General features: G+C 44.7%; 1 protein-coding gene across 9 annotated transcripts in view; it reads left to right on the plus strand.

Annotated features, from left to right (window-relative positions):
- The window catches only part of LOC115480240 (sodium/calcium exchanger 1-like), a 144,382-nt gene that overhangs the window by 100,310 nt on the left and 24,336 nt on the right, over positions 1–19,736 (plus strand). The window contains exons 4-5 of one of the 9 annotated variants that reach the window (XM_030218762.1): positions 1,659–1,694; positions 12,167–12,197. The exons of 5 other annotated variants lie outside the window; for them this stretch is intronic. In XM_030218762.1, the coding sequence (XP_030074622.1) occupies positions 1,659–1,694; positions 12,167–12,197 (67 nt within the window). Of the gene's footprint in view, positions 1–967; positions 993–1,658; positions 1,695–10,717; positions 10,742–12,166; positions 12,198–18,151; positions 18,171–18,225; positions 18,243–19,736 lie in introns of all 9 variants that reach the window. 3 more of the 9 variants (XM_030218769.1, XM_030218766.1, XM_030218770.1) reach the window with 3 other exon arrangements.

The raw sequence follows: 19,736 nt of genomic DNA on the forward strand, positions 1-19,736 counted from the left end.
TTAGGACACCATAGTACATCTGATTACACAATAGTTCATAGGGACAGACTAATAGATCTAAACAGCTAAAGACAATTAAGGTATGCAAATGCATAATACAGACAGATTGGTAGTGGTATTGAATAGAGGCATAATGGCTAGGTTAAGTGCCAAAAGCAGAGTCGAAAAGATGGACTTTGAGCAAGGATTTGAAGATGGGTAGGGATTGGGCCTGACGTATCAGTTCAGGAAGTCTATTCCAGGCAAAGGGTGAAGCGAGGCAGAAAGGGCGGAGTCTGGAGTTAGCGGAGGTGGAGAAGGGAGCAGAAAGGAGGGATTTGTCCAGTGAGCGGAGGTTCCAAGTAGGAATGTAGGGGGAGATGAGGGTGGAGAGGTAAGGAGGGGCAGCAGAGTGAGAGCATTTGTAGGTTAGTGTCACGGTTGTGCCCATGTTTCTTGCTCTCAGTCATCTCGCCCCCTGGTGGTTAGACCTGGTGGCTGCTATGGACTGACTGCTTGCTGTTTCCCATGTTCCAGAAGATATTCCGGTCCGGTCCGGATCTTCCAGCCTTCCAGATTGTTTTGGGAGTTTTTTTGGAACTAAGCAGTACCTGTACCTGGTGAACTCCCTTGTATGTTGCCTTTATTAATCACCTGGGAAGCTTTCTAGTTTGCCTTGAAACAGAGGTCGTCTGATGAGTTTCTTGTCGGTGAGTGTTGTTGCAGTGCTACCGTGTTACTCTTATCCTGGCTTTGACCCTGTCTGGTTTCTGGAGTATTCTACTGCTTGCTGCCTGCCTTTGACCCTGTCTGGTTCCTGGAATATTTTTCTGCTTGCTGCCTGTCTGGGACCCCGGTTTGGTTTCTGGAGTGTTCTGCTGTTTGCTGGCCGGCTGCTGAACCCTGCAGTTCTGATTTCCTCCTCGGTCTCTTAGTCCTGCCGGCCGCCTGCACCTGGGGGCTCAACTCCTGGGGAACGGTGGTCAAGCGCAGGTGAAGTTTGGCTGATTCCTGTCCTGCTTGCTCCAGCTTGCGTTGCCTCGGCTGCAGTTTCTGTCTGGTAGTTCCAGTCCAGGGTTTGCCGGTACATCTGTTCTGCCTTGTCTTGTGTTTGGGTGATTCTCCTGCCGCTGCCGCTCCTCGGCAGTGGTCCAAGGGCTCACTAACCCAGTGGTTCCACGAGAATCCTGACAGATTGCAAGGCCATGAGCTCTGAGGGATCACCCATCCTGCAGGATCATGCTAATGGCCTCCACACCCTGGGGGTATGTATGGACCAGCTAGAGAGACTTATAGTGGCATCCCTAAGAGCAGCAGCTCCTGATGCTTCAAGTTCAGATCCAGCACCGGCAAGAGCTCCGGTCACGTCAGGGATCCGTCTGAAGTTACCACCTAGATGCGACGGTAATTCCAAAGATTGTAGAGGTTTTCTCAACCAGTGTGAAATAATTTTTGAGCTCCAGTCCCAAGACTTTCCTACTGATAGAACCCGGATAGCTTATATTATGTCTCTACTGTCCGATCAAGCATTAGCTTAGGCATCCCCTCTTTGGGAAAAGGATGATCCGGTGCTTCATGATCTCCATAGTTTCCTGAATCAATTTAAAAGAGTTTTTGAAGAGCCTGGGAAGGTTACTTCCGCAACTTCTGCACTCCTGAGACTAAAGCAGGGAACACAGACCCTGGGTGACTATGCGATTAGGTTCCGCACTTTGGCTTCTGAATTAGCCTGGAACAATGAAAGTCTGGTCGTGACCTGGCAGGGGTTGGCACCGCAAATTAAGGAGGAGCTGGCCGGACGTGAACTTCCCACCAGGTCGGATGACCTAATTAAACTTTGTAATATGATTGATATTCGATTCCAGGAGCGTAGCCAAGAACGGCGTTCCTTGGAAAAGATAGGTATTAAGACACCTTGCCATCAGTATTTGCCATAGACTCCTAGTCCGCAGGAGGTTTCCCTCCAACCACCAGTAGAACCCATGCAACTAGGCCATACTCCTCTCACGATTCAAGAGAAACAGAGGCATCGGACCCTCAATCTTTGCCTGTATTGTGGTGATACGGAACACTACGCGGTCGTGTCCACTTAAACCTGGATCCTTGGGTCAGGGTCTGACTGCAGGCACTGTAATAAGTCAATCTTCTAACCTTCTGCATACCCAATTCTTAGTGCCAGCAGTGCTCGACCTAGGTCACAGACTGGAACATACTGAAGTTTTTCTGGACTCCGGGGCAGGTGGAAGCTTTATAGCCGAGTGCCTAGTCCATCAACTTAACATTCCGACACAAGAATTATCTAAGACCATCCCGCTCTTTTCAGTGTATGGATGCATTCAAGGATATGTAAACACTCAAACGGCTCCCGTGAGCCTCCGTATTGTTACTCGAGCTACTCCTGTCATCTGCTTCAATTGCTGATAGGACGTTAAACCCTCCACTCTTGTGGCAAAAAGGAACACTTCCAGCACCCAGTGGATGGGGGAGCCCAGCCAGCCCTGCATTCTACTGCCTTCCAAAATGCTGTAACTTTGATGCAGCTCCACCAAAGTTGCCCCATGGTTCCTCTCTCACCACACCCCCGCCAGCACAAGCCCGAGAGAGTTGGATATATTCGCCTAAGGCGATCCGGGGTTAAGTACCATCTGTATAACACTTTCACTGAGTTTTCTTTGAGTGGTACATGTGTTGAGATACCCAACACCGCCCGCTCTATTCTCTCCCACCTTGGTTCGCCCAAGGTCACTCCCAATTCCTTCTCCCACCCCCTCCTATGACAACTATGGGAGCCTGTGCATGAACACATCTATATAATCTGCCAATCAAGCCTCGGGAAGTAATGGATTTTTCACAGATCTCCTCTAAGGGGTCTATTTTTCGCTTAATTAGCATTAAAAAAAATTTTAAGTAGTGCGGTGGGCATGCGGTTGGCTGGCACGCACTGCAGGGGTGCCTTGAGGAGGGAGAGACAGCTGACAGCACAAGCCAGATGATGGCTTGTGGCAGAACCGTGCAGCAGGCACGTACTGGAAAGAAAACTGAAAATGAAACACTTCAGAGGATCAATAGGTATGGAAAATATGTTTAAATATTATTTAAATGCTGGGTAATGCTTGAATGTTATAATTTATTGTAAAATTTGGGTTTTGGAACTGTTTGGTGGACTTTGTGTTAGTGCAGGGGCTCCTGCTGGGCTTGAGTCAGGCTATGACATACAAAAGGTTCTAAACTGTGTTTTGAGTCAGTTGGGAGGTGAGTGAGTTAGTTGACAGATCTATGTTAATGGTTTCTGTTCAGGAAAGTTTAAAAATCTGTTTAAAACAGATTTAAGTGTTAATCAATTTTAAGTAAGAGTGAAAGAGTGTTTGGGCTTAGATAATTTAATTAAAGAAGCCTCGCATGTTAATTTTGGCTTCAAGTGGAGAGTTTGAGAATTTTTGTGAGTTTTGAATTAGAATTAAATGGTATTAAAATTATTTTAAATTTAATCAAGCAAAGTACCTCATTGCTTCAGAAAATATATATTAAAACAGCTGATTAATTTGACAGCCTAGCATTGATATGTTACAAGAGCTGTCAGAGAGAAGAAAAAAAAACCTCTAATATACTGTTAATCTACTACTTACAGATAACAGCAGTGAAGGAGTTTCTTTTAAAAATAATAATTTACCCCTGAAAAAAAATAAAAATACATATTACTTGAGAGATGTAATTTAATTAATATTGGGGTATAGAACAGCTATATGCTGGCTACCTTTGGAGGACTTTTGCTTCTTTGAATTAATATTCACTGAATAAAGCCCTAAGATTTTGTTTGAAATAAACACTCTGGATTTGAAACTTTCCTTTGAATTTTTTTTTTATGTGGGTGGATTAAAGTGTAGGGAATCCTAATTATCCGTTTATTTATCTGGGATAGCTAGTTTATATATATATATATATATATATATAGATAGATAGATAGATAGATAGATAGATAGATAGATAGATAGATATGGAATAGTTTTTTTTCATTTAAGGTGTTTAAGTTAGTATAGTAGGTACTCCGGAGCTGGTTCTTGTCTTCATCACGTCTATGGTAGCCAACGTGAAAGAAAGGAGAAGAGCTGAAGAAAGTAAAGAAAGCTTGAAAATCAGCTAAGTTCAACCAAGAATAAGGAAAAGAACTGAGAAATTAAAAGAAATAAAGTGCAGAAAGAGGCATATTTTCAAAGCACTTTGGGAGGCTAAGTTCCATAGGTTTCTATGGAACTTTGGGAGGCTAAGTGCTTTGAAAATGAGCCCGTAAGTTACTTACCTCTGTAGTAGTGAAGAATCTGTAATAGAAAGAAAAATACACACAAAGCATCAATTTCTTTTAAAATGTTATTACTCTGGGTTAATCTATATCTATTAAATATGTTCCATAACAAAATTTGTCTTGTATAAAAAAAATATTTATCTGATAGAGACTGCAGCAGAAATTTCTTGATTTGATTGAGTAGTGAACTGTAAAACAAGTATACAAAATCTTGGTTAATTTGTTAAGAAGTAAATATTACTATAATCAAAATCACAAATAAATTTTATTGGTTTTCATTAATTATACTTGTTTGTTATCCTGAGTTACTTATTTTTTAGATTTTATTTCCCCTTCTATTTTAGAATAGAACGGCGAGGTTAGTTTTAGGTTTAATAATTTTATTGATGAATGCATCTCCAAACAATTCCAGATTAACATAAGCATCTCAGGCATTTAACATTGCCATCCTGCACTAATACAGCAAAAACCGCTATCATCAATTTTTCTTTTCTCCCCCCCCCCCCCCCACCTCCTCCCCCCCTCCCCTCCCCCCTCTAAATTACTGTATTAATTACCCTGGCTTATCAAGCATAATGTCATAAATAGCTATTATCAACATCTCTGTCTGCGATTTCTGAATATATCCATAGTGATCAGAGTATTATCATGGAGTTTGTGAACAATAAATGCAAATCCCTGATATCATTCTGTGTGCTTGGTTTTATTCATATGTAATAAAAATTTAAAAATAAATATATATCACTGATGTCGTTCTGTGTACTTAGCTTCATTCCATTACTCTATTATATCAGCCTCTCCGTCAGCCAGCAAGTCATCACTCTTAAGCAGTAGAATCACAGCAATCCTGCATTATGTCAGTATCTCAAACAGGCTTTACTGGTTATAAATTAAATTGATCTGCATCTTGCATATCCAGGCTCCGCTTACCAAGCTGTTCCATTGCCATCCCATAATACACCCAGAACATCACTCTCAGAATCCTCCATTCATACCAATAGATACATATCGATACGATAATACACTCTTTCCCCCCTCATTGCATGTAACCCCCTTCCTTCAGAAATCACATTCCTTTATCTGGTCTCAGTTTCATCAATTGCAGCATAAGCCCAGCACACATCCCCCCCTTTCCCTCCTCCTCTCTTCCTCCCATCACCTCACCCACCCCCCTCCCTCCCACTCCAGCCTACTCTACCCAGTCTTCTTCCCTATCCCAAGCTACAATGAGAGTGAGTTTACTAGTAAGCTGCGGGCTCTACCTGACAGGGCCTGCACATATGGCTCCCAAATCTCCCAGAATCGTTGTTTACTCCTAGGGCTTCGATGTACCTCACGCGCCTCCAGCAGCACCAAGGCATGAAGTGAATTCCTCCACTGCCAGAAAGAGGGTCCACTTTCCTGGGTCCAAAATTGCATAATACATTGCTTCCCTTATTATAGCCTTATACATAAATATACCTTCTGTATGTTTCAGATTTAGCCCTCTCCCCCCTGGACCCAATATTAGATTTTTAGGTGCCCATCTAATTGTCTTATGAATTAATGTCTCACAAAATTTCCTAATATTATCCCAAAATTCCTTAATGTCCGGACACTCCCACAGCATATGATAAAGTGATGCTCTCTGAAAGTTACACTTGCTGCACTGTGGTGTTGTAAGTCTACCAGCATGGTAGGCCTGTACAGGGGAGAAGTATGCTCTCATAATAATTCTAAATTGAATCTCCCTATGTCGTGCACTGGTCACTTTATATACTATCTCCTTCAGAGCCTGGGCTATATCGCCGCTTCGAACCTCCACTCTCATATCCGCAGACCACCTCCGAGCAACCTCCTCATATCCACGGGGCGGGAAAATCATTCTCAGCTGTTTATAAAGTATTGAGATTGAGGTCTGTTCTCTACCTTGTGGCAGAAATAAATTCACCAATAAGTCATACATCCCTCTCTCGCATCCAGCAGAATTTAGCTGCTTAATGTAACTATGTAATTGATAATAATCATACCATGTCACATTCTCAGCTCCCACTATATTCTCTAAGGCCTCTCTAGATATAATCTTCCCCGAATCCTGCATAACATCGGCCACTAATACTATCCCTTCCCGTGCCCATTTTCTGAATCTCGGTTGTGTATTCCCAGGATCAAAGGCACTATTCCCCACCAGAGGAAGCAGATCTGTATAATGTGGATTCTTATTTAATCCCTTTAAAATATATCGCCATACCCGTCGCATTGGTTGTAACAAGAGATGCTGACTCCATCCCTTAGGTATCCACTTTCCTTGAACATGCATCATATAGTAGGGGTGATAAGGCTCAAACAGCACACACTCCGTACTCCACGCCGTATGTTCCTCTGAATCTAATATCCAGTCCGCTAAATGTCTGGTCAAACATGCCCAATTATATTGTTGGATATCAGGCATCCCTAAACCTCCCTCTTTCCTACTCCCATACATATATGCCAGTTTAACTTTGGCCTTCTTTCCACCCCAGCAGAATCTAGTCACCATTCTCCTAAGTTTCTTTACATCCTTGATCTGTAGCAATATTGGCAGCTGTCTTAAGACATATAGCCATCTCGGGAACAGCATCATGGCATACATACCAATTCGGCCACTCAGTGTTAACGGCAGTCCTTCCCATAGATCCAATTGATTCCTTGTATAGTTTAATAACTCATCAACGTTTCTTCTATATAATCTTCTCAAGTCCCCCGTTAATTTTATACCCAAGTATTTAAATTCCTGATCCGCCCACTTCAATGGAAATGATCCCTTCCACCTCTCCCTTACCATGCTGCTAGTGGGTAGTCCTTCTGATTTTTGAAAATTTAAACTAAAGCCCGAAAAAGCCCCGTATTCTGCAAATACTTCCATCAGCACCGGCAACGTTTCCTCCGGTCTCGCCAAATGGACTAAAATGTCATCAGCAAACGCCGCAACTTTAAATTCTTGGTGTCCCAATTTAATCCCCTCTATCTCCACATTCCCCAGAATTTCTCTAATCAGGGGATCCAATGTAATGGCAAATAATAGGGGGGACAGAGGACAACCCTGTCTAGTTCCCCGATTTATTGGGAAACATCGTGAATAAGTACCATTAACCAACACCCTTGCTGTCGGGTTCTTATACAGAATGGATATCGCTTGTGTAAAAAATCCCTCAAAGCCATATGCCCTGAGCGATGCGAATAAAAACTCCCATTCAACCCGATCGAACGCCTTTTCGGCGTCGAAGCTGATCAAGAGGGATTCCCCTCCTTCTCTTCGCACTCTCTCCATCGTGGCCAATATCAACCTAATATTCTTCCCACTCTGTCTTCCCTGTATAAATCCCACCTGCGGGGGCGCCACTATATGTGTCAGTACTGTTGCCAGTCTAGCAGCCAAGATCTGAGCCAATAGTTTAGCTTCATAGCTAATAAGTGATATAGGCCTATAGGATTCTGGTAAGATCACATTTCTTCCTGGTTTCAAAAAAACCATAATATCCGCTAGACATAAGGATTGCGGTAATTCCCCCAATTCCACCGACTTGTTAAAGGCATCTGCCAGTGGTTCTCCTATATCTTGCATTAAGATCTTATACAGTTCTGCCCTGAACCCATCTGGCCCCGCAGCTTTATGTAATGCACTGCCTCTAATTTCTCTCAGGACCTCTTCTACTTCTATTGGCTTGTTTAGCTCTTCTTGCTGCTGCACTGTTATCTTCGGCAGTTTAACATTCTCAAGATAAATATCTGGATCCAAATCCTCCTTTTCATTCTTAGTGTACAACTTAGCATAATAGTCATGAAATACATCTAGTATCTCTGCATCAGTATGTACCAATCCCCCTTCCTGTGTCCGAATGGCTAGCACTCTCCTCTGTCCCTTCCCCCTTTTTACTAATCCTGCCATCATCCTCCCTGTCTTATTACCAAACTTATACAATTGGTATCTGTAATACTCTGCTGATTTATTAGCACGCTGATGTAATAGCTCATTCAGAGATGTCTGCGTGGCTAATAATTGCTCACGAAGGTGGTCCGCGGATTGCTGTCCGTAAGCTCTCCTCAACCGTATCAGGCTATCTCCTAATCTTATGATCTCTTTATCTCTTCGTCTCTTTTTTCTGATGCTATACGCTATTATCTCTCCCCTTAGGACAGCCTTTCCAGCTTCCCAAAACAATATCGGGGTATGCCTGTGAGATGCGTTGTGTAATGAATATTCTTTCCACTTTGCTCTGATATAAGTCCAAAACTCCGAATCCTTATATAGATCCATAGGAAATGCCCACCTATACTGTCTATTATGTGAGGTATTATCTTGAAATTTGATATATATAGCCGCATGATCTGATATAATCGTAGGATCAATATCGGCCTCCGCTATATGTGTGAAGCTCTCTTCATCTATCAATAGATAATCAATCCTTGATTGAGTGTGATGGGCTCTTGAGTAGTGTGTATAGTCTTTAGTATTTGGATGCAATACCCTCCACACATCAACCACTCCCAATGTTTCACATAGCAGTTTTATGCCTTTACCGGCCCCCACCATCGTGCTTGCTGTCCCGTGTGATCTATCCAACATTGTGTCCGCCACCACATTAAAGTCCCCTATATTTTATTTTTGACGTTGAAGTGTTGTATCTTACTAATGATTAAATGGTAAAATTTCTTACAATACACATTGGGAGCATATATATTACTAATGAGACATATATTGCCATTCACTTTTACCTGTGCTATTATATACCTCCCTTCAGGATCAACACACACCTGTTCCACCTCCACCTGTAGAGCTTTATGAAATAAAATAACAACGCCCGCTTTTTTCCCTACTGCCGGGGCCTCCAATATGGTCCCCACCCACCAAGTTCTCAGCTTCTCATGCTCCTGCTTTGATAAATGTGTTTCCTGAAGGAGCGCCACATCTGCCCTTTTCTTTTTAAGACTATGAAGGATTTTCTTTCTTTTAATGGGGGAGGATATTCCCCCCACATTCCAGGAGTATACTTTAAGGCCCATCAACCTCCGTCATCTCTTACATGTCCCCGCTCATGCCTCTTATCCAAAAGCAGGTAGACATGGTGTCCCAGCAGCACCACCCCCACCACTCTGTGTCGCAGCCATTCAACGTTCCACTCACTCACATATCTCCATCTATCATTTTTTGGTAATCGTTCCCCTACTTCCCGCCCTCTAATCCCTCCCCCTCCCTCCCATATGTATCCTCTCATTCCCTATTCCCCTATCCTTCCCCCCTAGCCCTCCTGTTCCCAGAACTAGTCACGCTATAACACCTGCACTCACCCACCAACATATCACACATCCCCCCCTCCCTCCTGATTCTTCCCCCAGCTTCCCCAACTTCCCCAACATACAAAACTTTATGTGTATATCTCTAGCATCATATCTTAATTGTCTCACACTTCCATTCCTGTGTAACTCCTCCGGTGGCCAATGTTACTTAGTTCTTATATGATCAGACCCTGTAGACTTCTGACTTCTACTTCATTTCCAAGAGCCCCAAAGCAGTTTATTTAGCTCTGCCATGTCGTCATCTCCTGCAGTCAAATGGCGTCGAGACGTGCTAGGTACATCCAGAACACTGTCTTGGGCGCACTCCAAAAACACACCCGCACTCCCGAAATATATCTGTCCAATCTATCAAGAGTCCATCAGTCATGTTCTCAATCCAAAAGGTCAGGTCAATATTCTCCCAATCTGTTTCCACTATAAAGCTATAATATAATCTCCAGCGTCCTCTTTTATGCCGCTGTTCCATCCTGCACATTACCTCTGCTTCATTTAAGCTCTCCATGTTGTTGTATATATTCTTTAGCTGCCTCCACCTGTTCAAAAAATTGAGTTACACCATTTATGGTGAGTCTGAGCTTGGCAGGGTATAGGAGTGCAAATTTTATCTTCTTGTTATATAACTCCGTGCATAATGGCGCGAAGGATTTCCTCTTCAATTGCACCTGATGTGAATAATCTTGGAAGCAAAGGATTTTCTCCCTTCATAGGTAAGTGCTTGCCCACCTCGAAGCGCATCCAATATGTATTGTTTATGCCTGAAATTAAGAGTCTTTAGGATCACCACTCTTGGTCTGTTCCCTGACTGCCTCGTGGTCCCCACCCGATGGGCTCGCTCCACACAGAATTGTGATACTTTATCCTCTATATGTAAAGTCTTTGGCAGCCATCCTTCCAAGAAGTTGGGCAGATCCCTATCCAATAAGGATTCTGGTAGTCCAATCAGGCGCAGGTTATTGCGCCTGCTGCGATTCTCCAAATCATCCAATTTAACCTCCAGATCCTGCACTTTCTTTTCCAGTTCTTTGTTTAACTCCTTCTGTGCCTCCACGCTCTCCTCTACCTCTGATATGCGCTGCAGGCCTTCATCCAACTCTAAGCTCATGCTATCAATACGTTCATGAGCCTCCTCTGTGCGATCGTAAAGTTGTTGAAGCTTCTTGTCCAGCGCTGTCTCAACCGCTGCAGTTACCTCCGCGGTAATTTCTGCTAACCACGCGGATCCCACAGCTAGCTCTCCGATCTCACGCTGGTCGGCCATCTTGGCATCGGCCGGCTTAGTCTTGTCTCTCTCTCTGCGAACTGTTTTCGCCGCCATGCCGTGCCTCTGCGCCGTTTTATCGATCGCTATCGATTTCCGCTTCTTTCATACACCAGACAGCGCCGTTTCTCTCCTCGGGACCGTCGAATTTGCTGATTTTTGGGCGAATGTGCGCGGAGCCTAGCTATCCAGCGTCAGCCCTGCATCATGGCGTCACGTGACCTCCGCGAGGTTAGTTTTAATAATTGTACTTCACCTCCGTTTTTAATGAAAGTTTACCTCAGGTATTTATCAGGGTATAGTAAGGTAAACAATCATTCTTGAAGGTGAGGTCACAGTACTAAATCAACAGTTACTGAAAAGGCTCAGTCTGTTCCTTGGATGGTACTTCTCATTAGTGTGTTGGAAAGTCTCCTCAGAATGAGTTGAATAGGGGGAGGGGGCATTTATTTGGAAATGAATTGCTCCCAAAACTTGAATAGGAGTGATCTAGAGACGTAATGGAGGCGCTTCCATTTACGCACCCAATGCTGAGCACGGGGCTGCAATCCTCTAACAGCATCTGAATACCAAGATGCTGTTATAGAATACTAGCACAAGTTGGCATCGGTTTGCCTACATTTAGGTGTGACAGTTTACCACTTTAGACTGCTCATTCAATCTTTACTTTTGTCAAAGTTAGATTATTGCAATTTGATATACCTTGGACTCCTAGGTATATCCTTCAACAATTGCAGATGATCCAAAAATACTACCATTAGACTGATTTTTCCCCTGTGCAAACAGGACCAAAATTTCTAAATTTTATATGGAGCTTCATTGACTCCCGATTGAGGCCAGGATTTTATTTAAATTTTCTTGTATACAGTATCATGATCTGAATGGTGATTGCCCTGAATACCTATTATTTCACTTTGAATTTTCAGTTTCCTCAAGGAGTAGAAGGACTATTAACCGTTCTCCTTTTGCCTTTTCTGCAGTCAAGGGCATTAAGCGATTTATGATTTGTGATAGGCTCTTGCTTATCAAGCCCCTAAAACCTGGCATGCATAATACGCCCCTTGCGTTACAATCAATCTTGAATACATTTATTATAGGAAGATGTTTAAAAAATTACATTTTAAGAATTTTCTAGTAATTCAGTTAGAGTTTTTGAATATTGTTTTAATTTTTTCATCAAGGTTGTCTTGATTTTTATTCTTATTGTAAAACCAACAAAAAGAGGGTCCAAGTCTCCCGCAAAAAACACATGAACAACAAAGAAAGTGGAAAGAAACCAAAATAGACCAGATAAAAAACACAAAGAGTAAGAGCACCAAAAAAGTTTTATTAGGACCCTACACGGTCCATGTTTCAGCCAAACGGCCTTCTTCAGGGGTCTTCAAATTGACGTATACAGATATACCTCCAGAATTCTCATGGAGTAAAGGCATAAACGCTGGTGCTGTCCGAAATCATGCGTAAGCATGAAAACCTGTATAGGGTCCTAATACAACTTTTTTGGTGCTCTTACTCTTTGCAGTTTTTATCTATTCTTATTGTAAACCACTTTGAACTTTTTGTTTTAGCAGTGTATCCCTTCCCTTGTCCCTTCATTTGTGATTATGCTGGATTGTGAATAGCTTCTCTCCCTTTTTGTGCCTCCCCCTCTCCCCACTATATGTTGTGTTTGTCTCATTGTGTTTTGCCTTGACCAGTTTCCCCTTGCAATATTATTTATGCAAACTGCTTCAATATTGTTTTATGATGTTGTGGTATATCAAAATAAATGGAATTTGAACTTCCTGCATCATTGAAACCTGTGCATGGCACCTCAGGATCTATCAGCAAGGAAGGGACTAGAGCCAAATTCTGCTATCAGAATTGCTGCCAATGCTGATTGGGATCAGCTGCTATACAGGACAGTTACACCACAGCCTCAGCATGGCAGCACAGCAGCAACTATCAAAATATAGCAGGTGGGGCGTTTGCCTATATTACTTACTAGTAAAAAAGGCCCGTTTCGGAAAGAAATGAAACGGGCGCTAGCCAGGTTTTCCTCGTAGTGTGTAGAAGCGCTGCCGGGCCGCCTCCTCTTCCACATTGCGCCCTCTCTCCCGCCTCCCTCTTCGTCGTTCCGCCCTCTCTCCTGCTTTCGGCTACTGATTGGCTCCTTGAATGTGCTCCGCCCTCAACGTCATGACGTTTGACGCGAGGGCGGGGCCCACAGACTGTGCTACAGAGCTTCGAACCCGCCTCCTCTTCGTCGTTCCGCCCTCTCTCCTGCTTTCGGCTACTGATTGGCTCCTTGAATGTGCTCCGCCCTCAACGTCATTACGTTTGACGCGAGGGCGGGGCCCACAGACTGTGCTACAGAGCTTCGAACAAACGAACTGGCTTCATTGACGTCAGTGGTCAATGGAACGTTGAGAGTGGTTTTTATGTCCAGATGGGGCGTGGCCTAGGGCGCAGATGGGCGTGGCTGAGTGCGGGAGTCCAAATAGCCTAGGTCAGGAGCCACAGTTGGAGTGAGGTGAGCTTCAGAACGTCTGAGGGGGATTCAGAATGTCTGAGGGGGATTTTATTTATATAGATATTTCATTCCAGGCCTGTCTTGACGCAGTTGCCAAGCAACCAGGCAACCATACTGCCAGCCAGCAACTTGAAGCCACACACCCATGGCACACTATGCCACTCACAGAAACATACACCAAACAGAGCCACAGACTGGGAGTAAAATGTTTCCAAAAAGTTAGACATCAGCTAAAATTGTTTAGGAGCTGGGAAAAACTCAACACCACCCAGTCAACGATTTATTTTTGCTGTTTTGTTTTTTCTTTTTTAATGGTTTTTCTTTTTAAATATTTATTTGTATTTATTGATTTTGTTGTCGTGTTTTATTTTCCTTTCTTCACTTCCCTCCCCCTCTTCCTTCTCTGTGGCCTCCTCTTCCCTTTCCCTTCTACCTCACTCCCCCCCCCCCCCCCCCCCCCCCCCCGAACTCTGGACCGGCAGCTGCAGCAACTCCTCCCAGCAGGAGTGTCCTGACCTGGAAATACCTCTTAACCCTCTTGCTCCTCTCACTGCATCACAGCCAAGCAGAGGAGGCAATGGATGGGGATCAATTTTGGTGCCTCTGCCTCCTTTATGCCACCTGTCCCCACAAGTAATCCATCCCCGCCTGTCCATGCAAGTAATCTCCTCCACCCCTGCCCTTCCCTGTAAAAAATAACTCAACTTGTGGTAAAATAACCCAACTTAACAGTAGCCCATGTTGATAACTTCCCCTCTCAATGCTTATGGGGATTTCAATGCTATCAACCATATCCATTATTTTTTTTAGTGCTATTATAATTGATAAACTAGCTTAGAAACACAAGGAAAGTATAGGTAGACCTGGCCTGGCACTACACTTCCGCAGGAACCCCCACAGGACCTGCGTCCATCTCCACAGGATCCCTACAGGAATCCCATGGACCTGGAGAGGAACCCGGTGGGATTCCCGCTAACCCTATTTCCGTGCAGCTGTCTAGTTGGAACCCAGTTGTGAGGAACCTTTGTACAGGTACTTAAGTCTTTGGTTTTCAGATTAAATACAGTATTCACCCCTGAACGTTTGACTCATCAAGTAACTTATGATCACCTAAACTTCCGGAAATCATTAAAAACTAACCTGTTCAAAAGGGCATACCCTACCGACCCAACTTAAATGCCTGTACCCTGCAACACAACGAAACCAAAGCTCGTAATGGACGTATAATAACTCTTCCTCTCTACGATTCCCTAATGTGTCTGTACACACGAACCTTATTCTACCACAACATTACTGTATTTGTTCATACTGGAATTGGTGAACACCTTTACGGTACTATGTAAGCCACATTGAGCCTGCAAATAGGTGGGAAAATGTGGGATACAAATGTAACAAATAAATAAAATAAAAATGAATAAGACATTGATGGATTTCTACAGTACCCCAATGGAATGAATTTTAAGAAGTTTATAGTCCACGTAAGCAAAGAGCAGCTTGTTGAACAACATATTCACAAATATATATTAAAGCCAAGCAATAAAACATCCTATATAATAATTCTCACCTCCAACGTTCTATTGGTCTTGCTGCCTGTGTTCGTGACTTCTTCGGAGTTGGTCTGCTAGGCTCCTTAGCACAGGCTGACATCAGCAAACGCATTGTGATGTCAACATCAGAACCCAGGGTAAAAAAAAAAACATGTCTCACAGCTGATCCAACCCCCCCCCCTCCCAAACTGCCATACAGCTTGACAGCAACACAAAAAAAGCTCGAGCTTGCCTGACGCCTGACGCGCTCAACAGCCACCCTCCCGAAACACCTGGGGGGGGAGGTGCAGCATGACACCACCCCTCGGCGCATCAAACCCCCTCTCGGCGCATCACCCAAGCCCCCCCCTTGGCGCATCAATCCCCCCCTCGGTGCATCACCCAAGCCCCCCCTTGAGTGCATTCTTGCCTGCCATGTGCACGCCGCTGGGGGGGTGTCGATTCCGCTGGTTCCCTGCTCCCTCTGCCCCGGAACAGGAAGTAACCTGTTCCGGGGCAGACAGAGCAGGGAACCAGTGGAGCCGACACCCCCCTAGCGGCATGCACCCGGGGCGGACCGCCCCCACCGCCCCGCCCTTGCTACGCCACTGGTCAAGGGGAAGATGCTGGATAGAGGAGGATAGAGAAGACAGGAGATACTGGATCAAGGAAGGATGGAAAGAAAATAAATATGCTTGCTCAGGGAGAGAAGGGTAGATAGTAGACATGGTGGGAGTAGGGTGACAGAAGGGAGATGCTGAATTGGGATGGGGAAGAGAGAGGGAGGGGGGACCCTGAAGCTGGGAGGGAGGGACCCTGAAACAGAGGGAGGGGGGACCCCGAAACACGGAGGTAGGGGACGACCGTGGAACTCGGAGGGAGGGAGGGAGGGGATGACCCCGGCACTCGAAGAGAGGGAGGGAGGGGGATGATGACCCTGGAACTGGGAGGGAGGCAGGGGGGGGCCCTGGCACACACTCTCATTCTCACACACACACTCTCTCTCTCACAGACACACTCGCACCCAGTCTCACTCTCTGTCACACACATACACACACTCGCACATTCAATTTCTCTCTCACAGAGTCACTCTCACACACACTCTCTCAAACATACATACTCCGAGGAAACCTTGCTAGCGCCCATTTCATTTGTGTCAGAAACGGGCCTTTTTTACTAGTCTTATACATAATACATTAAAGCACACAGAAATTATCCAATCCATATCCTCTCTTCTACCTGATCTTGTCCTCTCTCAAAATCTCCTTCTTCCATTCCTTAAAGCATTGAGCCATGGGGAAGAGCATTGGGTTAATCATTTTCCCTAAGCATACCCAGTGCTTTTTTTGTAGAAAAAAAGGTGCCGGTACTCATTGTGGGCGGGGTCACCACACATGACACCGCCCCTATTATAGCCACACCCACATTAGCCACACCCCTTATACCAGCCATGGCGCATATAAACAGACATCATTGAAAATATTATACTAGTATAGGAGAAAAAATAATGTGATTTTTTTTCATTATAAATAATTTCTGTAAGTTGTTACAGCTCCAGTATACCCAGTGCAAAATAAGACAAATTCCAAACACTAAAATGAAAATAAAATGATTTTTTCTACCTTTGTTGTCTGGTGACTTTGTTTTTCTATCCATATTGGTCCCAGTCTCTGATTCTGCTGATCTCTATCTGTTCTCTTGACTCCATTTCCAGGGCTTCCTTTCCATTTATTTCTTTACTTTCCTCCTTTCTTCTTCTTTTGTTGCCCTGCATCCATAAGTAAAGCTGGGTCCTCCTCCATGGAATTGACTGGAGGAGGTATAACATGGATCCAGCTTTTGCCTATTTTCTCCATCCATGTGCAGTTTTTCTCCCCTTTCCCTCATCTCCATCCATGTGCATCTTCTTTTTTCTTACCTCCCCTCCATTCATGTCCAGCACTTCTCCTCTCTCCTCCCCTCCATCCATGTCCAGCATTTCTCATCTCTCTTCTCTCCTCTGTATCCATATAAAGCAATAATTCTCTCTCCCCTCTCCTCCATCCAAGTCAGCATTTCTCCTCTCTCCCAGCCAACTCCTCCATCCATCCATGTCCAGCAATTCTCCTCTATCTCCTGCTCTCCTCTCCATCCATTTCTAGCATTTCTCCTCTCTCCCCTCATCCATGTCCAGCAATTCTCTCTTCCCTGTCCTCCCCTCCCTGTCCAGCGATTCTCCTCTCTCCCCTCCATGTCCAGCAATTCTCTCTTCCCTGTCCTCCCCTCCCCGTCCAGCGATTCTCCTCTCTCCCCCTCCATGTCCAGCAATTCTCTCTTCCCTGCCCTCCCCTCCATGTCCAGCAATTCTCTCATCCCTGTCCTCCCCTCCCCATCCAGCGATTTTCCTCTCCCCTCCATGTCCAGCAATTCTCTCATCCCTGCCCTCCCATCCCATGTCCAGCAATTCTCTCTCCCCTGCCCTTCCCTCCCATCCCATGTCCAGCAATTCTCTCTCCCCCTGCCCTTCCCTCCCATCCCATGTCCAGCAATTCTCTCTCCCTTGCCCTTCCCTCCCATCCCATCTCCAGCAATTCTCTCTCCCCTGCCCTTCCCATGTCCAGCAATTCTCTCTCCCTTGCCCTTGCCCTTCCCTCCCATCCCATCCCATGTCCAGCAATTCTCTCTCCCCTGCCCTTCCATCCCATTATTTCCAGCGATTCTCCTCTCTCCCCCTCCATGTCCAGCAATTATCTCATCCCTGCCCTCCCATCAATGTCCAGCAATTCTCTCTCCCCTGCCCTTCCCTCCCATCCCATGTCCAGCAATTCTCTCTCCCTTGCCCTTCCCCTCCATCCCATCCCATGTCCAGCAATTCTCTCTCCCGTGCCCTTCCCCTCCCATTATTTCCAGCAATTCTCCACCTCTCCCCTGCCCTCCCATCGACGTGCAGCGATTCTCCGTCCCTCCCCTGCCCTCACCTCTCCCATATCCAGCGATTCTTCATCCCCCAGCGTCCTCCTTCACTGCCTGCCAGCCAGCGTCGGACTCAGAGGCGAACAGTGGAGGCAGCGATTGGCTGGCAGCATTGTAGCTTCCCTCTGGAAGTCCCGCCTACAACTTCCTGTTTACACATAGGCGGGACTTGCAGAGGGAAGCTACGATGCTGCCAGCCAATCGCTGCCTGCACCGTTCGCTTCTGAGTCCGACTGGCTGGCAGGCAGTGAAGGAGGACGCTGGGGGACGAAGAATCGCTGGATATGGGAGAGGGGAGGGCAGGGGAGGGACGGAAAATCGCTGCACGTCGATGGGAGGGCAGGGGAGAGGCGGAGAATCGCTGGAAAAAATGGGAGGGGAGGACAGGAGGAGAAAAGGGTGCCGGTATGCCGTACCGTTGCGTACCGGCACAAAAAAAGCACTGAGCATACCATTCCACCACAAGGAAGGATGTGACCACTTCCCTGTACCAACACAGCATTTCAGACAGGGTCCTTTGCACTGTTGGGACAGTGTCTTTCTAAATCCAAAATCATTTTTGCTGAATTTCATTGTTACATTGCTGTATTATTCATTTACTAATATTATATATCTACTATAGCCAGGGCTTTTTTTTGAGGCGGTACTGAGTACCGGCACCTTTTCCGTTGTCTGTTAAAATTGACCCATGGACCCAAAGTTTTAATGAAAGAGCTCAGGCTCTACACACCAATTCTGCCATGTCATAGATTTTGTGACTGGTTGCAGGGGACCTGGCTATTGTGGGGTGGGTCCCTCAGTGATCACCCCACTCCTGAAGAGTGACCTAGCATTTGAGTACCGGCACCTTTTTTGGTAGAATAAATGCACTGACTATAGCACCACTAGATATATGCAGGACTGTACACATATGGCATAAAAGACGGTCCCTGCTCTATTCTATTCACGACAAACAGGAAAATAAGGGAATTAGGGAGCTTCATTTATTATTTATCAAGCAGATAGAATCTGGTCCATTTTTCATCCAATCACTACTAATCAGGTCAATCACGCATTACGCAAATATGCAAATTCACATTGTCTGCTTGATACGTGCCCTACTTATCTCCTCAATTCAGCTCCTGATTTATTCTTACATCATTTGCACTCGAATCTTACTTTGATGTTGTCTCAAGGTTTCTTTCCCTCTGACAATGGCATATATTTTGACACCTATGCTTAAAAATACCCAAACTAGCCTAAGTTTAGTTTCCAGCTATAGACCAGTAGCCTCAATTCCTCTTCTTGTTAATGGAAGGACATGTCATGCGCCAACTTATGGAGTATCTCCAGCTTCATACCATTTTGCATAGTTCACAATCTGGTTTTGGGCCCTCTTACCACCCTCTTAGCTAACTTTGGGAAAGAATTAAGTTTTGTCAACAAAATATTGATACTTCAATTTGATCTAGCCAGTGCCTTTGATACTGTTAGTCATAATATTCTTTTAAATATTCTTGACTATTACGGAATCTGTGGAGTTCTCCTGAAATGGTTTTCTGGCTTCTTAAGATCTAGATTGTATCAAGTCAAACAATCAGGTGTACTTTCTTCCACGTGGTCTCCTGGCTGTGGGGTCCCCCTCTTCCCCCCATCTTAACAGTATGATGATGCCTTTTGGTCATCTTTTAGAAAAACATGGTCTTTTAACCTACATATATGCTGATGATGTCACCATTTATATCCCATTCTCTGAGGAATTACTTGACATAACTCACGATTAATCTAGGGATAAAACTTATGAAATCACGGGCTTCTAATTTCAAACTAAAACTTAACATGGATAAAACTAAGTTTCTAATTATAAGTAACCCTCACCATCCTATGAATCTTAGTAACTTTATTATTAAGAGC

This window comes from Microcaecilia unicolor, chromosome 11 (assembly GCF_901765095.1).
Source record: "Microcaecilia unicolor chromosome 11, aMicUni1.1, whole genome shotgun sequence".
Classification (NCBI taxonomy): Eukaryota; Metazoa; Chordata; class Amphibia; order Gymnophiona; family Siphonopidae; genus Microcaecilia; species Microcaecilia unicolor.